This window comes from Grammomys surdaster, unplaced genomic scaffold (assembly GCF_004785775.1).
Source record: "Grammomys surdaster isolate TR1022 unplaced genomic scaffold, NIH_TR_1.0 237, whole genome shotgun sequence".
Classification (NCBI taxonomy): domain Eukaryota; kingdom Metazoa; phylum Chordata; class Mammalia; order Rodentia; family Muridae; genus Grammomys; species Grammomys surdaster.
The window spans coordinates 2,225,631-2,248,721 of record NW_021604682.1 but is presented as its reverse complement, the minus strand read 5'-3'; the positions used below and the strand labels follow the sequence as shown (position 1 = coordinate 2,248,721).

The following is a 23,091-nucleotide window of genomic DNA, read 5'->3' as shown; positions in this document are numbered from 1 at the left end:
TATTCTGACAGACCTGCAGCTGCTTGCCCTGTTCTCTCTGTGTCCAGACCCTGTCTAAGAGGCTAGCTTCCCATTCATTGCCAAGCACCTGGTATGGTTTAACTTGGCTCAGGGACCCTCTGGGGACTCAAGCAATGGCAGACAAGCCCTGCTTTACCTTATCGGAGAGGAAAGTACCAAACGAACAGCCAAGACAGAAATCCTCAGTCCTACCCTATCCTGAGCTGCAAACCTAAAGAGAAAGAAGAAATAAGACTGGGGGGGGGGGAAGGGATTGGGAAGTCAGAGCCTATGAGGCCGTCCCCTCCTCTAACGTTCCCGTAGTTACCAGTCATTTACACATAATGTGCCCCATCATGCAGTTCTTTCTGGAAACCCTCAGAGGGACCTGTCCCTGCCGCTCAGCGCTTCCATTTCTTGCTAGGACTTCTGGCTAAAGGTAAAGATAATAAGAGAAGTCTGGACTCCTCTTCAGCTGATCAAACCCGTACAACCTTTCTGAGACTTCTGAGTCTAGGGGATATGAGGTATGGGGTGTGCAGAAACCTTGGCCGTGGGCGTGACCAAACAAGCAAGGGTTATCCAAGGGTCTAGGATCTAGCGCTTCGGCTGCCACCAGGATTCACTGTTCCTGCTCCCTTCTGCCCCCGTGTGTCTGCTTCTGGAATTGCAGAACACAGTAAGTTCCCACAGAAACTTCCCTACCGGATTCAGTAGGTGGAGCACTATCGCACTTTCTGTTGGATTTACAAGATACAATTCTGACCCTACCCTACTCTGCCTAGGCCATTCACAGCCCTCATTCAGGGGACTTTCCACAAATGAGTACTTTGGGCCCCGCCAGTCTTTCTGCTGACTACTGATCTGTGCTTCCAAGAGAGTCGGTCTAGGTCAAATAAACGAGGCTTAATTCTGTGCCTATCTGAGAAGTTAGACATGGCCTTAGAGTAAGCATCTGGGCAGGGTTGTGCAAGGTATCTTTTTTCTCAGGAAACACCAGAGTGGGATCCTGTGTGCAGCCCAGCAGCTCATAAACAATTGAAACAGCGTCACCGGGTCTGGGGAGGAGATAGGACTAGCCAGAGGGCACCTGTTTCTTTCATCTCGTGACCTACCAACATGTGACGGCCCTGTTGAGCCTTTTGCAGGCATCGGCCTTCCCATTGGGTCCCACCATTCTTCCTAATCCCACCTGCTCCGTGGGAAGGCTCGGGAGAGACTATGCCGTGGGAATCAGGAGTAGAGGAAGTAGGCGGGGCTCAGACTCGGATGCTATTAGCAGGTGACCTCCCAGGCAATTATGGAGCAGTGGGGGAAACATGAGCAGACAGGAACCAGGAAAGATGTAACATGAACTTGTTTTTAGTACACTAGAGAAGAGGTTAGTGCAGAAGCCTGGTGTACAAAAGATGTCTCTTCTCTGCTGAACAGTTCTCTTTCTCCCCGCTCTGGCTCTGAGGCCACTCTTCACTGGGACTGGGCCAACCTGAGCTCTCAAGTTGGGCCATGGGGCAGGAATGGAGGCAGCTTAGCTCCGGGGGCCCTCACGGGAGGGCAGGCACCAGGTCTCAGTTTATCAGGCTTTGGGATGTGAGGGACTGAAATGTAAGCTTCCAACGCAGGAACTTCTGGGCTTGGGACATAGGTACTCCAGTTCTTGGATGGGACAAGAAGGCCATCCTTCAAGACGGGGAAATTAGAGCTATAATAGACGATGAAGTGCAGGTTACTGACGGAGGAGTGTTGGGAGCGGGGTTCAGGAGTTAAGACTATCCGGTATCATGTCTCAGTCAGAAGGACAGGCTAGGCACAGGTCCATAGTGTTAAAGGCACAGATACTAGATGTGACATTCAAAGGACTAGGGTACACGTTCTTTGCGCTTCTCCCCGGGGAAGGCTGGGTCTTGGCGAGCACACAGTCAAGGGCGCTCTGGTCTCAGGGCTGCGAGCTCCACATGTTCCTACAACAGATAGGTTTAAAATGGCACAGGAGTCCCGCCGACTGCTTCTAGGTCCTAAGAAAGCTAAAGAGGGGCAGGGGTTGGAGGTGGGGCCGTCTTGAGCGACGTCCTCACACAGGTAGGATCTTACATGTCGCTCTTCCTGCGGCGATGGAACAACATATAGATGATTGAGATCAGTGCCACTATGGCCAGGCCTCCGAAGATGATACTCAGGAGCACCGTGTAGCTCCGCCCTGCCAGAGATAAAAGCGGTGACAAAGGCCAAAAAGACACAGGTGTGCAGAGGCAAGATGGGAGGGGCGGCTCACCTGGCTGACACTCTGGGGTAGGCGTAGACCATGTCCCATCCGCCTGGCAGGTGCTACTCTCTGGCCCTGCCAAGCTGAAGCCATTGTTGCAGCCAAATCGGACAACAGATCCTTCCAGGTACCTCAAGCCTTCCTTGTGCCCATTCACAGGTGGGGGTAGCCAGCCACAGGATACCACTGGGTTAGGCAGAGCATAGAGGACAGGCCTGAACTGTAGGCCCCTGAACGAGGCTAGGTGATCTGAGAGGTCCACCCTTTGAGCCCCTTCCCACCCCCTACCAGGCTGCAGGCTCTTCAGACGATGCTGGTGCAGTTGGTGAGCTATCCGGGTAGCATTGCCCACGCTCGGGTCCCCTGTGCTTATCACGTCAAGGACACAGAAACGGTCATTCTCACACAGTCTGGTCATGTCTTCCACCTGGCTGGGGCTGAGTGTGATCTCATCAAGGAAGAGCGGTGTGAAGTTGGGGTCGTGCTTGGGTTGTTGGTTCATAAATTGGTTGACCAGAAGCCAAGAGTCATAGGTAAACAGGGAAGAGGTGTTGGAGACAGCCCCTGAGGAGACAGGTATCAGTCTTGTGTGGTCACAGTTCCCTGCCACAGATAAGTTCCTCTCCTTAACCCACTGTCACCCTGGCCAATCCCTTTTCACCCTCCCTCACAGTCACTCACAGTCGGCTCCAAACTGGAACACCTGCCGAGCACTGGCATTCAGGGGCAGGACCTGTCCATTGCGCAGGGTGAAGTCATCCTTGGGGTTATCGTTGAGTGTCCCCAGGAGACCACGGGTATGGGTCAGAAACTTCTCAGGCAGCAGGATGTTCACACTCAGAAAAGGACCTTGTACACTGACCTCGAGGCCAGCTCCCGATGACAGCATGATTGACGCCTTATCCTGAGAGGCCACAGACAGGAACATGCCTGACCACAAGTAGAGACGGCTTAGGGTTACTCTCTTGGGCCCTGTGTTCTGCCCCCACAACCCTTGATACAGCCCTGAGGTAGGGTAGATGATACGTGTGAGGAACTAGGAGGATGTACCTTTCTGCTCACTGTGACATGCTAGCACGCCCAACTCATGTCTACATGCACCCAGACTCCCATTGGCCCCCCAATGGTCTCACGGCTATTTCCCTGCAGGGATTCTGTCTCTTCCATGCTGAGGCTACATGTTGGAGTCAATTCCTGATGAGGCTACAGCAGCCAGGCCTGCTGTTACCCCTCCTGAAGGTCTTTTTTGTTTGTTTGTTTCTTTTGTTTTTTGGGTTTTTTTTTTGTTTTTTTTTTTTTGGTTTTTCGAGACAGGGTTTCTCTGTATAGCCCTGGCTGTCCTGGACCTCACTCTGTAGACCAGGCTGGTCTCAAACTCAGAAATCCGACTGTCTCTGCCTCCCAAGTGCTGGGATTAAAGGCATGTGCCACCACCACCGCCCCGGCTGAAGGTCTTTGAATAAGATACTTCTACCCATCCCCCACCAGGAGCCATTTCATTGGCCAGCTCTAGAGCAACACAGCCCAGAGTTGGAAGCTAAAATGTGACTCCCGGCTGCCACTTGCCATCACTGTGGTCTTTAGCACTGTGTGCTTCTGTGGGCTACGCGGAGGACTAGCTGCTAGCCCTTGGTCTTTCAGGACTCTGTGTAGGCCCTGTGGTTACAACAGGCACTTCCATGGATATGAAGGTATGAGAACAGACCTCAGGCAGAGCAACTGCCCTCCTCGGCTTAAAACAGTCACAAACAGGGTGCAGATTCCCCGACCTGGCCATGTGGGTCTTGCCTTCTGCAAGACCCAAGAACCTTTGCCTTTGTATTCAAGCCAGAGTCTACCACAGCCTATGGCCAGGACCAGGGACAGCGTGAAAGCCACGGGTAACCTGCTAGTCATACTCGGCCGTGTCACTTACCCTTCAGGTCCATCCAATTTTGTTCAGTGAAGCTTAGCATTTTGTGATTCAGCAATACTTCCAAGGCCTGGGACCTGCTGTCTAACCGCACCTCTATCACATCCGAGTTATCTTCTTGGACAGCCACTGCAGTCAGCCCTGTACCACGGGCCTGGGTGCCTAGGTGGTGGGTTCAGAATGGGGTTCTTTGGACTCTTGTCTACTACCCTGGATGACCCAGCAGTGCCACCCACAGTGTAAAGATTACGGGGCCCTGCCTCACCATTGGGCATTTTCCCAGGCTGGGCCCGTCCCTGCACTGTCAGATCGCTCAGTGAAGTCTCCAGCAGAACATACTCTCCATTTCCACTGAACGAGAAGCTGGTGCCATCGAAGGTGACAAAATGGGGGTCCCCGAAGGCAGAGGCTGAAGCGAAAGCCGAGAACCAGGTAGAATTCTTTAGCCTTTCCCACCCAGGCATGACCCTCCCTCTGTGGTCAAGTACCCAGACTAGCACCTACCCAGGCGTGGGGGGCTGTAGCTGCGGCAGTCACTGGACGGCCGCCGCTTCATATATCGGGAACACTCAGGAGCCCAAAGACAGCAGTAATAGAAGCTGATGACATCATAGAGCCAATGAGACATGCCGGGCACGCGGGGAGGAGTGCGGTACGGGGGCGCGCCCCAGTCATGGCCGCGATCAGGGGTGCTGCCACTTGTCGAGTCTGAGGTCAGCAGCTGCGTGCCTGCTGCTGTGTAGCAGCACTGCTGGCCTGAGCCATACCTGGGGCTAGGGTAAGAGCAGGTCAGAGCCACTGTCGGCAGCTTCCCCTAAGCCCTGCCCATCCCTTACCCCTGGTCCGGTAGCTCACCTGGCTTGCACAGAGCGTACACAGTGCACAGCCCCTGGGTGGTAGGTGCATACGCTGCCATGTTCAATGTCACAACCATAGTCAGTCTGCAGAATATCCAGGGCCTGTCACCTGGGCTCTGTATTCCCTCCCTCCTTCCCCGAGAACCGACCCCAAGGAGATCTTTCGAACCTACCCTACCTCCTGGTGGCCTCTGTCTAACTCAGTCAGGGAGGCTGGCCCTTCCTGTCCTCCTCCCGCTCTCTGGGGGCCTGAATGGGTTCAGGGGCTTACGAAGAAGCGTCCAGAATCAGCCCTGGCCTGGGCCAGTGTGCAGGGGCAGTCTGGCAGTTCCGTCAGAAAGTTGGGTAGCTGGTCTTCTGATGCCTCCCAGGCTAGGCATTGCGCACGGGCCCAGGCTACAGAGTCTGCCCGGAAGTCATCACCCAGGTGCCAAGCCAGTGCGTGATCATTGGTCCAGAGTGCCAGCACATCCCTGCAGTAGAGATGGTGTATCAGCTAATGGGGTGCTAAGCACCCGGCCCTTACCCATGGGCAGTCTGCATGCAGATGATCCCAGTGTATCATCTACTGAGGCCCTTACTGTTGTCCTGGATAGTTCTGGCTGCTGCTGATCCTCAGAGCACCTACTTTCCACCTCTGGTACTGAGGTGATGCGGGTTTGGGAGTAAAAGTAAAGAAGCCAGTATTGGGGATGTTGGTAGCCAAAGGGTACAGATAGGACCACTTTGCCGTCCAGTTCTCAGAGTAGGGTTTCCCTAAAGGAAGAGAAAACCTTGGTCAGTCCTCCAAGGACCCCTTCCTTCCCTCAGCCACTGGCACTGATAACCTGAATGATGGAAAGAAAGCAATAGATACCTCCCCCCCCCCACTCCCTGTGGGCTGTCACGTTTTGATGTTTCAGCAGGGTCCCTGGCTTGTGTGACCAGTGGGGACATGCTTGAATCACTGGCCCTGGTCCGTGTCAGGCTCAGAGGAGGTGGGGTTGAGGTGGCTGCTTCTGCCTTCACTATATACCATCTACTCAAAGGTCACAGTGTCCAACACTCCCACTGTCTCTGGGGCCCACCACGCATGCCAGAAGTTATGGCTGTTTGTGCGTAGCTGCAAACCCCTCCTTGATCTATACCACCAGCCTTAAATCCCTTCTTCCTTTGCATACCCCTTCCTCCATCCCCACCCGAGACTCCTTTGCTCACATCCGAGTATCCGAAAGTTCCAAGCACCTCCACCAACCCCTTGGCAGGCCCCACCTGTCTCCTCATAGCCCCACAGCTCAATGGTGACGGCCGGCATGGGTAGCGCTGAGGTGTTCCAGGTGAGGCTGAGGTTTCCCCTGGTGTCTGACGTGCCATAATATTGCCAATGGGTCTCATTCACCAGCTGGCTCTTCTCAGACTCAGACACTTTGTAGGGATGTGCTGGAGAGGGGGGAGCCCGTTAGGAACGAGTGAAGACTTAATGGTGCACAAGAGACCTGGAGGGTTCTGAGAACCTCCAAGAGACAGACAGCAGTTAGGTGATGGTCTCCCTCAGGGTCCCTTGGCAGGAAGATACCATAGCCGGGAGAGATGAAGGCCTGGCCTTCAGAACTGAGGATCCAGGCTAGATCACACCTTTTATCTGGTCCTTCCCCAGACCCTTGCTGAGGCAGGGGGCTGGATCTGAATCAACCTGACGAGGACCCCCATGGCTCCAACTCTTTGTGGGCTGGGCCTCTGGTCTAGATGCCAGGGGTGGAGTAATAAATTGACAGCAACCCTTGCCCAATGGACTGGTTCAGCCAGAGGGACAGGTAGGCAGACTGGGTCTAGTATCAGCACACACGGATTAGTGTTAGGGAAAGTCCCGTGGCCTTGAGTTGCAGATAGGAACCAGGGCCCAGGGAGGGTGGAGTCTACGGACATAACAGCCTAGACTGGCTTGACAGAGTGAGGGCTCACCAGCTAGCCAAGTGCCTGCGTGAGGGAAGGAACGGCCATTGTCCATAGAGACGGTGAAGGGAATGTGGCCGCTTTCGTAGAGCAAGGGCGATATACAGTGCACTTGCTTCAAGCTGTCGACATAGCCAAGGGTTTGGATGCTCTCCTTAAACCTGAGAGACAGATGGTGGAGGCAGCCTGAGCCAAAAGCTATGGAGACCTACACTGTTCCTCAGGAAACGGGTTAGGCTAGGTGTGCCCATGTTCTGCCTGCTTGCCCTTGGTCTCAGGGCGCAACCTCCAGCCCTCACTCTATGCATGAGATTAAATATGTAGAAGCCCCAATGACCCAGCTGCTTAGGTCTCCACCCCCCGACCCCCACCTGCAGATGACACCCTCAGTAGGGGTAGTCCACTTTAAATGTTGCACCACGAAGTCTTTGCCACCCATCATGGAGCCTGAGGAGGGTGATATCTCTAGGCAGTAGATCAGAAAGTCTTCACAGCAGGTGCCAAGGCCAGAGCAGGTTGGGTGACAGGAACAGAGTCCATCCTGTGCCCCACAGCGCAGGGAACAGCTCTCCTGGGCACCTAGAGAAGAAAGTCCCGTGTACTGGGGTCAGCTACCCTACAAACAGGGCCTGTTTCCTCTGGAGTCTGTAAGAATCGTCCATGAGGCTGACCAGGAATGGCTCTGGCTACCAAATGGCACAGTGGAAAGTCACTTGTTCCGTGGGCTGGGCTCCATTTTAGCACAGGTAACTGAATGGCTACATGGGTTCTCACAGCTAAAAGAAAAAAGGGTCCTCTTGCTTTCTGAGGCTACGACACATAGTCACCAAGAGTCCTATGGAAGGCCCAGGAGGGAATGGTATCTGGGTTGAGCTTTTCCCATCTCTTTCTGGGGGTGAGACACAGTTGAATCCCAGAGAGCCCCACCCTCTGAGAAGGCAGACAGGATACTCCCTTTTTAGGGGACAGGAGGGGCATTCCAGTGAGGGTTCCAGCGCAGTGTAGTCGGGAGTACCCCATAGGAGCTGTGGACATCCTGTCTAGGCCCAACCCATCAGCCCACTTCCTCTGTGGGCTGTGGAGATCTGTGGCAGGGTTGTATTTCAGGCCCAGAGCTGAAAGGTCGAGACTGGGATGGGGTACAAGTTCCCAGGCCATACCACACCTTCCCTAGATCCTTGATGGAGATCCACCAGGACCCAGGCTGCGGTCTAAGCCACTGGGCTGCTTCACTAAGCTTGTACCCCTGAGCAGCCATAAATATTTATTGGCTAAGGTTTAATGACTGCAAGGGGTTGTGGGAAGATGCTTCAAGATGCCATGAGATAAAGTACCAGAAGGGTGGTGGCACTTTCCCCGCAAGGGATGATAGGGCGAAGCAGGAGATTGTAGGCTGGTTAACTCCTAGCTCAGCTCAGGGACAGGCCGTGACTCTAAGCTCATCCTTCTTGCTAGACTTTCTTGGTTGAGCTGTTAAAGACCAGCACAGCGACAGACAAGAGGCGGGGGTTCCCTGTGTGATTGCACCCTTCACGGAGGCTTGGGGTATAGGCTCTTTGGTCTTCCTAGATTCCCTCCCTGGCTATTATGTGAGTGCAGGATGGGCTTGGTTCAGGCCTCTCATCTCCACCACAAGTGTCTAGATCCAGGAGCCTCCCAATTTCTTCCCAGTACTCCCCAGTGCAGTCACAGATGGACTACCAGATGGACAGACGCTGAGCCCAGAGGGCCTGGCTGATCAGGCAGATGAACAGGGAGGGGTCAGAAGGGCAAAGTGGGGCATACCTGCTGTGAGCCGGGGGCCTGGGATTGTCGAGAGCAGCATCAAAATCCAAGGCAGGAGGACCAGCTTCATGGTGTGCCCTGTGTCTGCAATCAGCAGGCAGCGCAGTGGCTCAGAGATTTCAGGACAGGCTCTCTCCGGGCCGGGCAGGCCCCGCCTACTGGCCCCGCCCAGCGTTCTGCGGCACCACTCCTCCCCTTCCCCTCCCCCTCCCCTCTCGTCCCCTCTCAAAGTCCACAGGTGCCCATAGAGCCCATCAGGGCCTGATGTGCCTAGTTAGCACATTCTTGCCCCATCATCACAGCCTTGGGACCCTGTGTGAGAATGAGGGGCCGGAGCGTCCAGATGCTAAGACCTTTGGCACGTGACAGGCCAGATGGTGAGACAGCTCAGACCCTGGGGTCACAGTCCAGTCTTGTGTACGAGGTTTCTGCTGGGTGGGTGACGCAGCCCTGATCCCCTCAGGACAGACCTAGACCTCTGCTTCCCCTAGGGAGGTGTTGCTAATACACACTCAGCCTGACAGGCGGAGGCGGAGCAAGAGTTAATCTGTTTAGAGTGCAAGCAAGCACACGGCATGGACTTGAGACTGGGTCATTTCTTCAGAGTCACTACCTAGATGAAGGAACCCAGAGCTGAGGCCAGCCTAGCTCCAGCGTTGTCAGTTGGGGAGCTAACAAATCCTGTGGAGGGTTCCCTCTCCAAGTTTCTGCACAGGAGGAGCCTGGTGGGGGAGACCTTGATACTAGGGTGGCTCATGAAGGCCCCCAAACCTGGGACTCCTACTCAGGGCTTGCCACTTGGGCTAGACTTCAGGACAGGGAAGCTGTAGTTTTTCATTGCAGAAACGTTGGCTAGCCAGGGGAGGAGCAGCTTGGGAGGCTGGCTTGTGAACCGAAGCCATCTGATCTGTGATATTCTTCTGGTCCTGGGTCCCAGCCAGCCCATTGTTCTTATGGGACCTAGTCCCCTCTAGCTTAGTATGACTACCCAGAACTAGTTGAGGCTGGAGGTCACTGTGTCTCCCATGAATGTCGAAGGAAACCTGAGGTGTAAGAAGTGGAAACAGGCTACTCTTAAGGTAATCCTGTCCCTATTATACCTGCAATTCCATAGGCATATTTGGTGAGATGTCACCTCCTTCCAGAGGAAAGAAAGCCTACTAAGCCACAGGGGCTCTGGATGGGTGCTTCTGTGTGCACACTGAGGTCCCGTGGTAGGAGCAGTCGATGCTAACATCCCAGGCCCAGGATTGAGGGGACTACTCCCTACCATGAGAGGAATGGATAAGCAGAGGTGACTGCTGTCCCCAGTGTCTTGGCTGTCCAGATGACTGGCCTGGCGAGGACTCATCCTGGGTTTCCACGCTTCTAATCCATGGCCCTGGATTAGGTGTAGTCAATGGATTCTTTCTTCTCCATTGAGGGCATGTGCCTAGTCCATGAAGGCACAAAGGGGAATGGACTTGAGACTTGTCTCCATTCTGGTCTAGAGTTTGCAAGAGGGACAAGTGGGGGCTCTGAAGTGCTGTGGGTGACAGTCATGGCAGGCAGGTATGGGGCTCTGGAACTTAAGTGTCTCTGAGATAAATGGTGTGGAGCCCAGGAAGGGCCAGGGTCATGACTTACTGTTCTGATTGTTAGTCAAGTGTGTGGCACATGCCTGTCACCTCACCCAGGATGCCGAGCAGGGCCTACCTGGCCAGTCAATCTATACAGCAAGATCTTCTCCTAGGGTTTCAATTTGGTTTCTCCTCAAGTCTTACGTTTCTGTTTTGATGCATGTCTGACTGTATACCACATGTGTGCAGACCCTGCAAAAGCCAGGAGGAAGCACTGGCTCTCCAGGAGGAAGCACTGGCTCTCCAGGAGGAAGCACTGGCTCTCCTGGAGGAAGTACTTGCTCTCCTGGAACTGGAGTTAAGAGCTGGATGTGGACTGCAGTGTGTGCGTGCGTGTGCATGCATGTGTGTGCACGTGTGCACGCAAGTGCACTGGGGATTGAATTCAGGTCCTCTGGCAGAGCATCGAGTACTCTTAAGGACCGAGTCACCTTCCAGCTCCAAATCTTACTTTTAAACCAGCAGCCCACGTGTTCTGTCCTGGGCACCACACTTGTGTAGCTGGTCCTGTCAGGAACTATGATGAAGCAAGCCTCCCTCCTGGGCTGCTCTTTCCCATGGTGCCCTTCGGCTAATTCCTTGGCCTCACCTAGGCTCTGCCTTCTCTGTGACTTCCCACTTACAGTACAGGAGCTCTAGGAAACCCAATGTCTTCTCAGACATAGGTCCATCCTTCCCCAGTGGAGTCCAGGGGATTCTGAATAGTGATCCCCTGAGGGCAGGAAGCATATCCCTGCAGCAGTGAATATCCCCCAGGATAAACAAAGAGGCAGAGACCATTTTCCACCTTTATTAGAAAAAGAAGCAACAATGACAAAAAAGGGTGTAGGGTGAGCTAGGCTCCTGATGCCGTCTCTACCAGAATGCAAGCTGGCCTGCCTTGGCACTGAACTGTGGGCCTGGTCAGCCGGGTATGGGCTTGTTAAGAAAGTCAGTATTTCATTAAAAAAGAAGTGCCATCCCTGCTGTGCAGACCACAACCAGTGTATGTGCCTAAGACAAGCCTTCTCTTCCTCTGGACCACACACTGTGTGTGGACAGCCTGAACCAGGGCAGGATGCTGTAAGGAGGGGGCTGGGCAGGCTTAGCAGACCTCAGGAAACGATACCTCACATTGGCTTCTGGCCTTGCCCAGGGTCTGGACAAAGGGATCCCAGGCCTTGCTGCTGCCCTGCTGTGGCTGCAGGCCTCTGGGTGGACTCCTTCAGACGTCCATAAAGTCGTCATCCTCGTCTGTCTCACTCTCCAGTGAGGACTCCTGGCTGGATGTCTCCAGAACCTCCAGGGCTGGCTGGCACAGGCTCTCCTTCCTCACATTGGCAGCGGATTGGGCAGACAGAATGGCTGACTGCATACAGAGCGGGACATGGTCAGGAGTGATTGGCCCTACTCTGAACCTCTTGACATCAACCCAAACTCTCACCCAGGGCCCGTGCTAACCTAGGCCCTTCCAAGTCTCCCAGTACACCAATCCCCTTTCCAGACCCCCATCCTGAGCCCCTACACCAGGCCCCTTGCCTGGTGCCCATGGTCACCTTCAGCTTCTGCTTGGTCTCCTCCGAGATGCTGCCCTTCGGGGAAAGCAGGGTAGGGGTTGGTGGCGTGACGGTGATCTCAGGAGGGAACTTGGTGGTGGCCGAGGGGATCACCAGCTTTGGCATGTTGGGCAGGAGGCGGGATTTGGCCCTGCTCGACTCCATTCTGCCTTGATGGCTCTCGGGTGTCTGGGTACTTCCACTGCCGGGGACCTTAGTGCTGGTGGCTGTTGAGAGATCTCAGAGATTGAGTCCCTTAGCCTCCTTCGTCTGCCTGTGCCTTCTCTGCTAACAACTGTTCCTTCTACAGGAAGCCAAAAGGGCCCACACCATGGATGCCTTTCTGGCCTGCCTATGTTGATTGTCAGGGTCTCAGGTTCACCTCTGTTGCAGACCTTGGAATACTAGGCTCATCCTTGCAGCTAGGGGCGACCTGTGCTCGCAGGAGTATCAGTGGACTCTAGTGGCTCTTCTGAGATTTCTCAGGATTCCGAAGGGTCCCCAGCACTAAAACAACACAAAACTTGTATCTTCTGAACTATTCCATTTCAAGTAGGGGTTACAGGCTGGCTCTAGTACACCCTTTTCCTTCACTGGGGATGAGTAAGGAGCTGTGTCTCCTGGAGGCAGTCAGGGCCATGGCAGACTGCAGATCTGGAACCTGGCAGCCTCCTGGGAGCTGCATGAACTGGGAGCAGCCAGCTGTCCTGGCATAGCTCCACATTCTTTTAGCCTCATCTCTTTAAAAGGAGTGGGAGCTTATCCAGAGCCCTGCCTGGTCTTTGTGGGCTGGCGCCATGTCCTTCCCTCTTGAGTGGTCTGTGGGAGACCTGGCCAAGAGGTCTCGGGGGAGCCTAACTGTAGAGTGGCTGGTAGGAATAAGGGAGGGTATGTCTGTGCTGTCTCAGTGCCCACAGGGACACCTCAGTGACAGGGCACAAACTCCTCCCCACACAGTACTGCCCCTCTGGGCTCTGTAGTACCACAGGCTTAAGAAAGGCTCCATCCCAGCAGAACCCTTCTGTGGAGCTGGGGTGAAATGAGGCTTTGGGTCCTGCTGGTGTTCCAGGCCAGACTGCAGGCAGGCTCGTCCTCATGCCCCGAGTGCTCTGTACTCCCTGTCTGCCCTCAGTCTGCCAGCCAGTCCACCTACAGCTGCCATCTGCACAGCTTAGTGTGCGCGAGCTGGTGCCGAGTTGCCTCTAGCTGCCTTACCTTGGCTGCAGGTGGGCTCAGCTCCTGGCTGGCAAACAGCCTCCACTGGCCAGCAGGGCTGCTCAGCCAGGGGACCTGCGGCAGCCATTTTCATCTGGTGACTCTGCCGTGGTTCTTGGGGTGGAAAGCTGGTGCCCTCTGTCACTCCTGACACCTCTTCTCCCTCTATGGAGACACAGGCCAATTATAGGTAACACTCCCATTCCCTGAACCAAGTCCCCTTCCCCAGGACCCTGTTTCTGTGCCAGGCCTTTCAGGCCCGACTATACCCCAGGACCTGTAACAGGGCAATGTGGCAGACAGTGGGACAAGGTGACACTCCATCTCCACAGGAGCCAGGGACCAGCAAAGCACAGGCAGGTAATTTCAAGAGATGTATCACACCTTAAGTAGACTGTGCATATGTGTGTACAGCAAAGCCTGACAGAGCCAGGGCCATAATCAGAGCCCTCCTTGGTCTTCGTGGGCTGGTGCCATGTCCTTCTGTCCTGAATGACAATCTGTGAGAAACCTGGCTTAGAGTCTTGAGGGGCCTGACTGGCCAAAGAGCGAGAGAGATTGTGTGTTCTAAGCTTCTCCCAGGGTGCAGCTCTTAGACTGAGGTAAGCCACCACCATGGCTGTCAGGAGTGGGCTTATATGTGAGGGTTCCTATCCCTCCTCCGGCTCACAGGAATGGTGATTATAACTAGAGTAAAAACCACCAAAGCTGTCAACTACAACCAAGCAGGCAGAGAACACAAGGGTACCATATCTTCCTGCTGGGCACAAGGCATGGGCTTGGAACTGGTCCCCTGTGGTTGGATGAATTACAGACAACAGCTGCACCTGCCCTTCCAGGTAGGATCTATCTCCCACCTCCTTCAGGGTGGCCTTGCAGGTGGCTCCTGCTCAGTCTCTCTCTGCCCTCCTGCTCACTCAGGTGCACTGTCTGACCAGCTCTCAGCCCGCCCCTGCCAGGAATAGCCAAGACCCTGAGTGCCATGGACCTGTCCCACCTAAACCTCCTCAGAGCTGCTCAGGGTCAGGGGCTCCTCTTTTCTCTCTGTATTTAAGGAGGAGTTCTTGCTATGGTTCTCAGGATAAAATCATGGGATTATCCAGTTTCAGCCTCCTGAGGAAGGTATGTCCCATCACACCCAACTTGGCAGAGACCTTATCTCACCAGACCTGAGCCACTCCCCCTTTTGTCTTCAGTGCCTGGCTGTCTAGGTCAAGGACAGACAATGGCTGGCAGCAGGGAGCACCTCAGGATGGCCCGGCAGCATTCCTAGCAACACCTCCCCTTTGCAGGGTGGAGATCTATATATGCACCAACCAAGCTGCCTTCCCACGGTCCTGACCCAAGGCCATGCCCATCCACAGCGGGCAGCACTCCACCTGATGTGGCTGGCTGGCTGGCTTATCAGAGGTTTCCTGAGCAGCACAGGTGGGGGTTTGGACACACAGGAAGGGGAACAAATGTTTGGCTTAGAGTTGAGGGCAGAGACTTGAGACCCTACTCAAAAAGCCAAACCCAAACAAAACTTGCCAAAGGTAACATCTTTCTAGATGACTTTGATCAACAGGGCTGACTTCCTTGAGGTGGGCTGAGGTGCACTCTCTGTAGGAGGGGTGAAGGCTGCCCTCAGCATGTCAGCTGGCTGGCTCTTCCTTCCCTGTAGCAGCAGCTCCAGGAGGCCAAAGTCCCCCTTACTTGTTTACTATTCATGGTCTTCAACCGTAACAGGAAACACTGCTGGGAATTTAGTTCTATTCCCAAATATCCAAAATGTAGAAAGAGATTTTAAAAAACAAAACTGGCTAGGTGGTGGCAGCCTTTAATCCCAGCACTTGGGAGGCAGAGGCAGGCAGATCTCTAAGTTTGAGGCCAGCCTACCCACAAAGTGAGTCCAGGACAGCTAGGGCTATACAGAGAGAAACCTCATCTCAGAACCAAAACTCCAAAACAAAAACCTGGTGATAGGATCACCAGGCCTGCTTCAGGACCCCAGGGAGCCCAGGCTTCCTTCCTAGAACTACCAGGAGGAAGGATGTACTGAGAGGTGTCCAGCGGGGAAGATACTAAGTATGGCCGCTTCTTCCCCTCACTAGGGCTTTGCTGGCCACTCTTAGGATGTATTAGGAAACTACCCCTGCTTTCTGGAGTAGATTTAAAGCCCGGCACCAGGTCTGTGCGAGTTGTCCTAGGAGGCTTGGGGCTTGGCTCAGACTTCCCCTGGACTCTCAGGACCTGGACCAAAATGTCATGATGGCCCCTCCATACTGTTTGGGGCAATTCCTTTCTATCTGCTGTCCTAACTATTTTCTTCACATGACATTAAGGTGGTGAGGGCCCGGCACAAGCTGGGGCTACATGGGTAGGCAGCAGTGGGCAGGATAAGCTGGGGCTAGATAACTCCACTGGGGCAGCATGGGTGGGGAGGCCGAGCCACCAGCATCTTTTCAGCAGCTGCCCTCTGGGCTCTCCCATATGTACCTTGGGAGGGTGTCGGGTAGACATCTGTGCTACCAGGTGGCTCAGTCTTCACTTAGCCCATGTTCTAACTTTTTGCTATTAAAGTCCCCCACAAGTGTCTGTCAAGGGCCTCTGTAAGCGAGCTGTACCATCAAGAAGAATAGCAGACCCAGCCACATTGCTACACTAGCTTGTCACAGCTGGGCACTCTAGGAACTGGTGAGGCACTCTTTCCACGAGGGTTCAGCTAGTTCCAGAGATGCAGGATGTGGGCCCTACAGACATGTCTGTTCCAAACTGGTCTCAGTATCACCTCAGAAAGCTCTGGTGATCATGGAAAATCCCCACAAACACGTGCTGATATGAGTGGAAGGCAGGCTGGCCAGGGGCTGAGTGTGCCTGGGTCTCCCTGCCAGGCCCAAGTTCTTGCTGAGGGCTGTCCCTACCCCTCATTAGAATGCTACGGTAGAATATACACAAAGAAGTAGGTACTCTTCCCCAGAGCTAACCTCCAAAAGTAAGATATAAATTGTAGGGTTTTTGCTTGCCTGGAGGCAGCCAGACAGTCAGTTTTCAAAAGTGTTCTAGCTGCTTCCCTGCCATGCCTACTCAGATAGCGACATCAACAGAACCAAGGCAAGAGGCCCCACGAAGAGAGAGGCTGTTAGCCACTCAAGTGATCAGCTAATGACTTCAACTCAACGGCACAGGAGACCATGAACTAGGAATGCCCCAGTCTGCAGATTCTCCAAGGTCACGGGGCACATGGGTATGGCCTTGGGTCAGGACCTGGGGAAGACAGCTTGGTGGCTGTCATGGCACTGTGGGCATGACAAGTTGAAGGCAGACCAGGTCAATGGATTTGTGAAGAAATGCAGGCTGGGATGGAGGTGCACAGGCTGGCTCAACCAGGTGGAAACCCTCATTCCTTTCTGCCCTGCAAATGGGAGGAGGCGCTGGGAGCGCTGCGGGAGAACCCCAACATGCTCCATGCTGCCAGCCATTGTTAGTCTGTGACCTAGATAAGTAGAGGGTAAGACAACCTGAGGCGTGCGCCTGTGTGACCCACTGACAGCCACTAAGTTGCTCAGGCTACCCTGACCTGTACTTTTGAGTTTATCTGCTAACATAAGCCTACAGTCTGAGCAGACAGAAGTGATCGGGACGGCTGAGGGTGGCACCCAGAGCTTTGTGCATGCTCACCTGAGCCCAAACTGCCAACTATCCTGTCCTGTGGCCTTCAGAGGTTCCTCTGAACAAACATGAGTGCCTAGTCCCTACCCTGGCACAAAGGTAACCTGGGGAGAGCATCTGATGAAAAAACCCCAGTGCCTGCCACTGAGCCTTCTGGAAGGAGCTGAGAGGGGCTCTTCCAACCCAGCCTCCAATCAGGCAGCACAGGGTAGGGGTTAGCTGTCCTACTGTGCAGACAAAATGGGAGACAGAGCTCCATGGCTGGAGGTAGCAGCTCCCAGGGTGGCTGGGGGGACAGGCAAGCCCTAACGGATGGCTCCGGTTCGAGCAGGTGACCATGCAACTATGGAGCAGAGGACAGGCCAGGACCTGAAGCAGGCTGAGAGAGGAAAGAGTAGAAGACTGGTCTTTGCTGGAAAAGTTGAGCTAGTTAGGGAACACCTTTGCTATGTCAGCATCTCGGGGAGCCTGGCCATGGTCCCACAGCCCACAGGGAGCATGTCAGGGTGGGCAGAGCCAGGGAAGTGGCTGCAGCAGTCAAGAGGACAAAGCTTTGTCCATGCCTTCTATGTGCTGACTCGATGCCTTCTTCCTCCTAGGAAGGTTCCAGAACACATCCTGTCTGTCATGCTGGCAACCCTGTCTGGTGGCTCCTGATTTGCAGAAGGAATGAGGGTTCCCACCTGATTGAGCCAGCCTGTGCATCTCCATCCCATCCTGGATTTTCTTCACAAATCCATTGACCTGGCTCTGCCTTCAACTTGTCATGCCACCAGTGGGGACAAGTCTGGTCCTGGACAGTACCTGGGGCCTTGAAGCCTGCCAAGGCCAGAGCCTTCCTCAGTGGCCTGGCGGCACTGGCTTCCTTCCCACTACTGATAAAGCCAACCTTCCTGTTTTGGGGCTCTGTGTGGGCAGATGCTAGGACAAGAGCAAACCTTCGGTGGTGATACGTGCTCCCTCTCCTCACTCTTTCACATGTGGCAGGACGGGCACAGGGGCAAGAACCACCAATGCTGCTAGGAACTGTGACCTGGACTAGCAGCCAATAGCCCAGGATTACCCTGGCAGTGTTGCAGGGCACCCCAGATGGACTTTGCCGATTCCATAGGGCAAGGTTTGTGCCTCTGGGACAGGGGACTTGGCTCTGGGGAAGCTGAGGGTCAAGATCCCAGGTTTCCAGATGGACTGAGATGGCACTTACCAGGACTCAGAGGGGCCCTGCTGGGGGTAGCCTCTGGCCTGTGTGGCCGGGGAATTCCAGGATCTGTGGACAGGACTGGGGTAGAGGCTGATGCAGAGGGAGGGCAGGCGATGACAGTAGCCAACACAGGCTTGAGGTGGGTGTCACTGGGCCGCTGGAGAGCATCAGGTGCTGTGGGGTCAGGTACCGTGGGGACCACTGTTGCAGGGAAGAAATTCTCTCGGCTGTCCTTAGGGTGCTTAGGGGTAGTGGGTGCATCCCCTGAGGCCTGTGAAGACAAAGGCAAAGTGAGGAAGGCCGATGGGGACTGCACTGCCCTGTGCCAGTCCAATTCATCCCCACAGGACACTGCCTCTGGACCCTGGATGCCAACATCATAGCTTGCTGATCATTCTGAGCTCTCTGGCACAGCCAAGGAGAACCACAAACATTCTACCAGAACATGACGACAGACAGCAGAGAGTCCAGCTCCTCCCTCTTGGAGACATCCACCCATATAAGCAGGGCCTCTGGCCTGTCTCCCTGTCCCCTCCTCAGTGCAAGCCTGGGAGGAAGCTCTTCACTTATGTCTCTATGTTCGATGTGGGGCCCAATCCTGGGGCTGTAGGAACGGTGAGCCTGGGAGAGGGACTTTCGAAGGGCCACGAGTGGGTAAGTTCCAAGGGAAAAATCAAACAAGTCTATTCCCCAAACTAGAGACTTTCAGTACAGAGAACACAAAGCCTACTTCAAAACCTGAGGGAAGCCTAGAAGTAGCTTTCCTAGAAGAGGTGAAACCCGTGGAAAGATGCAGACAGTCATTAGCTCGCTGAGATGCCTCAAGGGAAAAGTAGAGCTGTCTGTGGTGGTGAGAGGATCCAGGGTAACCCCAGGAGCACACCATCCCAGTACGGCCTGGGGAGGGAGTGGCGGGCCCTGAGGACCACGTGGCTAGCTCTCTTCTACTCTGGCTTTGTATCCCAGGAGGTGATCACGGGCCAGGCAGGCCTGACACTGCCTAGCAGCAGGCAGCCTGAAGTGTAGGGCTCCTATCCTAGCCTTGCCTACTCCATTTCCTTGTCTGGTTCTTTGAAGGGCCACTGGCAGCAGCCTCTGCCCATGCGCTCCCCTGGTACTGTGTGTAGGACTTGGCTGCAAGTAGTTCTCCTTGGAGAACTTGGAGGAGTTAGCCTCCTCCTCTAAGAGATGAGACTCTTTCCTGTCCTTAATTCCTTGCTAACGCAGCACCAGTAAAGGCAGGCTGCTTGCTATTTCCTGTATGTGTTTATCACTTTAGCCCCTTCAAAGTCAGATATAGGCTGGGCCTGGAGGTACATACTTGTAATCCCAGCATTCAGGAAGCTGAGGAGGGAGGATTGCCGTTGAGTTACAGGCCAGCCTGAACTACATATAAGCAGTCTATCTAGCTACATACGAGAAGTCTGGGGGCGGCAATCAAGTGGTGATGCCTGCTGGCTGGTCAATCCTGCCAAGGACGCTGACCACAGCCTGCATGCTCAAAGGTGAGTCCCTAGGCTTCCTTAGATCTAGAGTCTGAGCAGTGTGGATGACCTCATGCCCTATTCCACCTAGAGGAAGCTTGTCTGAACTGCTAAGATAGATACCTGCCAGCTGCTGGGGCTCTTAGGACAAGGTACCCCAAAACACCTGGGCCACCCAGGATGAGAAGCTAGACCAGCAGTGACATGGTCAATGAGCCATAACTACTAATAAGAAGGCTGTTTGCCTTTTCTGAGATAAGACTAAGGTACCCTCTGACCTGCAGGCTCTCACGGCTTTGGGAGTGTGGCTCTTCATCCTGCTGGGCCTGCCTCCCTTCTCCCAAGTCTTGGCAGGATTAAACATGAGCACACACACACACACACACACACACACACACACACACCCCTGCAAGGGGCAGTCTTGCTTATACACTGAAGGCCTAAAATCAGCAATAGGCCTAAGTCAGCCTGCTAACACAAAGTCTTGGGTCTCTGTGGAAAGACACTGAAACAGATAGCTATAAGATATTGTAAATAGGCAGCTTTGGTGGAAATTTACCCGCCTGGATAGGAACAAGTAGTCATGGGTCTTGTGGATAGTCATAGACCTTGGGTAGCCTTGGTGGATAGTACCCACTTAGATAAGGACAAGTGAATCATAGTGTTCCCTGAACCTTCACCCAGCTGATACCCTGTTCTGGAAGATATCTGTACTCCCCTGAACACCCACGCTCCTTCCCCACATCCTGCCTTTTTGTGAATATAACCCCTGTGTGAAAAAGTAAAAACTGCGGTTTGATCAGCCTATAGACAAGCCATCATTCTTTGCATCTGCCTGTTTCCCCACTCTCTCTTTCAGGTGACCTCCCTGGACCTCTGTTTAATGCCCTGCTGGACAGGGCGCACACACACCCCTTTTTTTGAGACAAGACCTCTCTATGTAGACCAGGCTGGCCTCAAACTCACAGAGATCCACTTGCCTTTGCCTCCCGAGTGCCAGGATTAAAGCTGTGCACCACCTCATCTGGTCATCAGGAACTCTACCTTATGGGGCTTCTCTCAGCCATCCCAGGAAGGTCTGCTCACATAGCTATCCAGCATGCCAGCCTTTCCTACCATCTTCCCTTGCCTAGCAGCACCTGGGTACCCTGGCTTGGAATGAGCCCCTGGTCCCTGTCAAATTCAGTGACCCCATGTTCCTGGCTGTTTTGATACTAGTTAGCCCGGTTCTGGTATCACTTCTCTACCAGTCACAAAGGTAAGGACTTTCCTAGCCGAAGCCAAATGGCTAGATGCTGTCCTTCCTACCTATGATGAAAGCCAAAGCATGGCTCCTTTGGTCACACGTTATGTCTTGAGTCCTGTCAAGACACTACCACTTAGGGGAACTGACCCTTTATCCAGAAGCCTAGATACTTCCTGTTCCTCCACCCTGGGCCTGATGACCACAGGAACTAGCTTCAGGGCAGACTTGTTTCTGGGCCAGCAGCCCAGGTCCTGGTGTGGGACAGGATCAGCATGATGAGCTGGCACATGCTGGCGAGTGGCTGGGATATGTGTGTTCAGGACAGCTTACCTGTCTCTGGGTAGCAGCCCCAAGGTGGACCTGACAGAACTTCACAGCCTGCTCCAGTGCAGTCTCCTCGTCCACCTGAACAGAGAGAGATGTCTAAATTAGGGAACCTGGGACACAGTACCTAACCTGCTCCCTTACCTACTATATTAGCTCAGCCCAAGAAGGGCACTCCTATGTGGACTATCCTCAGTGAGGACCACGCCTAGCACCGGAGACTCATCCAGGTGGGGATGCAGGACAAAGGTCCATGTACCAACTGCCTGTGTCAGGACTAGTCCCAGTCAAACCTCAGGCCAGCTCAAGTTATTTTCCATGGTCAGTTATCTATATCCTCAAGGAATGAGAACTGATAAGAGGCCATGGGCCCCAATGAAGCTTTCAAATTCACCTGAGAGCTGGGCTTTGAGGTACATGCTTTTAATGTCAGCACTAGGGAGTCAGAGGCAGGAGTAAGTATCTCAGGCCAGCCTGAGCCACACAGCAAGACCCTATCGGTTTAGCTACTTAAGTGGCTATCCCAGGCTGGGTTCTGATCTACCTTTCGAGTGAGTTGTTGATTCCAGTGGGAGGTGCCTTCTGGAAGCTCAGGTAGGATGGACATACTAAGTGTACACTACAGACTTAAGAGCTAACACACATGGCGGTCACGGGGTAAGCCTGAGCACAGGTGTGGCTTGAGGAGATGGCCATGCACTGTCAGGTAAAGACAGGAGCAGGAACTGCAGGAAATGCAGCAGCCCCACGCTGTTCCTGGGATTGACAGGAGCAATAATGCTAGCAAGGGAGGCAGGGCTTAAAGGTGCTAGGAAGAACTGACTGCACTGGACAGTCACCCATCTGTACTGCTCCTATGGAGAAAAACGTATCTGATGTGGGGTGGGGATCAGGCAGATTGAGAAGGGAAGGTAGCAGACGTTCTGGGCTGCCATGCTTGGATTCCTCCTAGCTCTGTTCCTGACACTGGGACCATGGCCACCCACTTCAGGAAGTGGCTGGCGTATATCCAGAGGGCCCTCACAGTGGTCAGACGAGGGCTTCCATACTCCTGTGCTGGGCCTTCCTTAAAGGACAGATTGACATTGTACACCTCATTGTTTTCTGTGTCTAAACTTACTGCCTGTACATCAGAGAAAATATCAAGAATAAAAAACACAACCCCAACCTTCTCCCACAAAAAGAAAGAAAAAAGTACACAGTGTTAAGGCAGTGGGCACAGTCCCTAACGCCCACCTCAGGGTGGGCTTGACTCATGTGGCCTCAAGAAGGAACCCCCTGGGAACAAGAGGCACAGACAGACAGACAGACGCAGCCCTGGCCAGGGCACAGGCTGCCCACCTGCTTTATGAGCATGTAAGTCTCTGACATGATCTTCTCGATGCGGCTAAGGTCATAGGCCATGCCCTTCTGGCCCTGCTGCCACACTCGGTAGGCATCCAGCAGGAGTGTCTTGCCAGACTCTGTGTCCTCCAGGAGTTTCCGTTTTCGATTAGGCCTTGGAGGTGCCTCCTCAGCGTGCCCCGCTGCCCTGCCCCCCACAGCAGTGGGAGCAGCAGTTGTGGTGGGGGTTACTGGGGACGGTGCAAGTGGAATGGGCTGTTGTCGGCTGCTGATGCTCAGCTCCTCTAGGGAGAGCTCAGCAGGCCGGCTCTCGGGGGCCCAGTCCTTTGTGGGGCGACCTGGCAACAGACGTGATGTCTGTTCCAAGTCTGAGTGGCGGACAGCAGCCTCACTGGTATCCATGGGTTCGGTGGGCCCCACCTGGGGCCTCTCTTTGTCTTTAGGCTCCCCACCCTGGTCTGTGTTGTCCCTGGTGTCTGTGGCCACTGGCAATTGGTTGAGAGGGCCCACTTTGCCCCCTGGCTCAGGCCCTGGTCCTGAGCCATCAGCTAGAGGTAGCTTCTTGGGGTGTGGGAGGCTTTCCTGGCCGTCCTCGGGACTGGCTTTGTGTGAGACATCGGTGGTCATCCTGGCTCCGGAGAGGCCACAGGCCTTGGATCCTGGGTGTTCTAACCCCTACAAGGAAAGTAGACAAGTTACTGGTGCTCTGCCTGTATCTGAGCC

General features: G+C 54.2%; 2 protein-coding genes across 2 annotated transcripts in view; both read right to left on the bottom strand.

Annotated features, from left to right (window-relative positions):
- Window positions 1-1,340: 1,340 nt before the first annotated feature.
- On the bottom strand, window positions 1,341-8,819 carry Susd2 (sushi domain containing 2). Its single transcript, XM_028773967.1, has 15 exons — window positions 8,750-8,819; window positions 7,336-7,543; window positions 6,974-7,125; window positions 6,284-6,451; window positions 5,614-5,788; window positions 5,304-5,505; window positions 5,031-5,116; window positions 4,680-4,948; window positions 4,441-4,584; window positions 4,179-4,337; window positions 2,945-3,193; window positions 2,552-2,827; window positions 2,273-2,449; window positions 2,092-2,197; window positions 1,341-1,961 (listed from the first exon to the last, which is right to left on the bottom strand). The coding sequence occupies exons 1-15, from the start codon at window positions 8,817-8,819 to the stop codon at window positions 1,937-1,939; spliced, it is 2,466 nt and encodes an 821-aa protein (XP_028629800.1). The 3' UTR covers window positions 1,341-1,936.
- A 2,324-nt stretch (window positions 8,820-11,143) lies between these two features.
- Window positions 11,144-23,091, bottom strand: part of Cabin1 (calcineurin binding protein 1) — a 121,193-nt gene continuing 109,245 nt past the window's right edge. Inside the window, exons 33-38 of the mRNA XM_028773981.1 lie at window positions 22,366-23,043; window positions 21,031-21,105; window positions 17,974-18,241; window positions 13,119-13,283; window positions 11,904-12,130; window positions 11,144-11,716 (exon numbers count right to left, since the gene is read on the bottom strand). Coding sequence (XP_028629814.1) covers window positions 11,573-11,716; window positions 11,904-12,130; window positions 13,119-13,283; window positions 17,974-18,241; window positions 21,031-21,105; window positions 22,366-23,043 — 1,557 coding nt within the window. The 3' untranslated portion in view covers window positions 11,144-11,572. The remainder of the gene's footprint in view (window positions 11,717-11,903; window positions 12,131-13,118; window positions 13,284-17,973; window positions 18,242-21,030; window positions 21,106-22,365; window positions 23,044-23,091) is intronic.

What these genes read in the sequence shown, in the direction of transcription:
- Susd2 (XM_028773967.1), bottom strand. Translation starts at nt 8,819, where the DNA reads ATGAAGCTGGTCCTCCTGCCTTGGATTTTGATGCTGCTCTCGACAATC. An exon ending in CGCAGGCACTTGGCTAGCTG is followed by an intron (nt 6,452 to 6,973) that starts GTGAGCCCTCAC and finishes CCCCCTCTCCAG; the next exon opens with CACATCCCTACAAAGTGTCT. An exon ending in AAATTGGATGGACCTGAAGG is followed by an intron (nt 3,194 to 4,178) that starts GTAAGTGACACG and finishes ACTTGTGGTCAG; the next exon opens with GCATGTTCCTGTCTGTGGCC.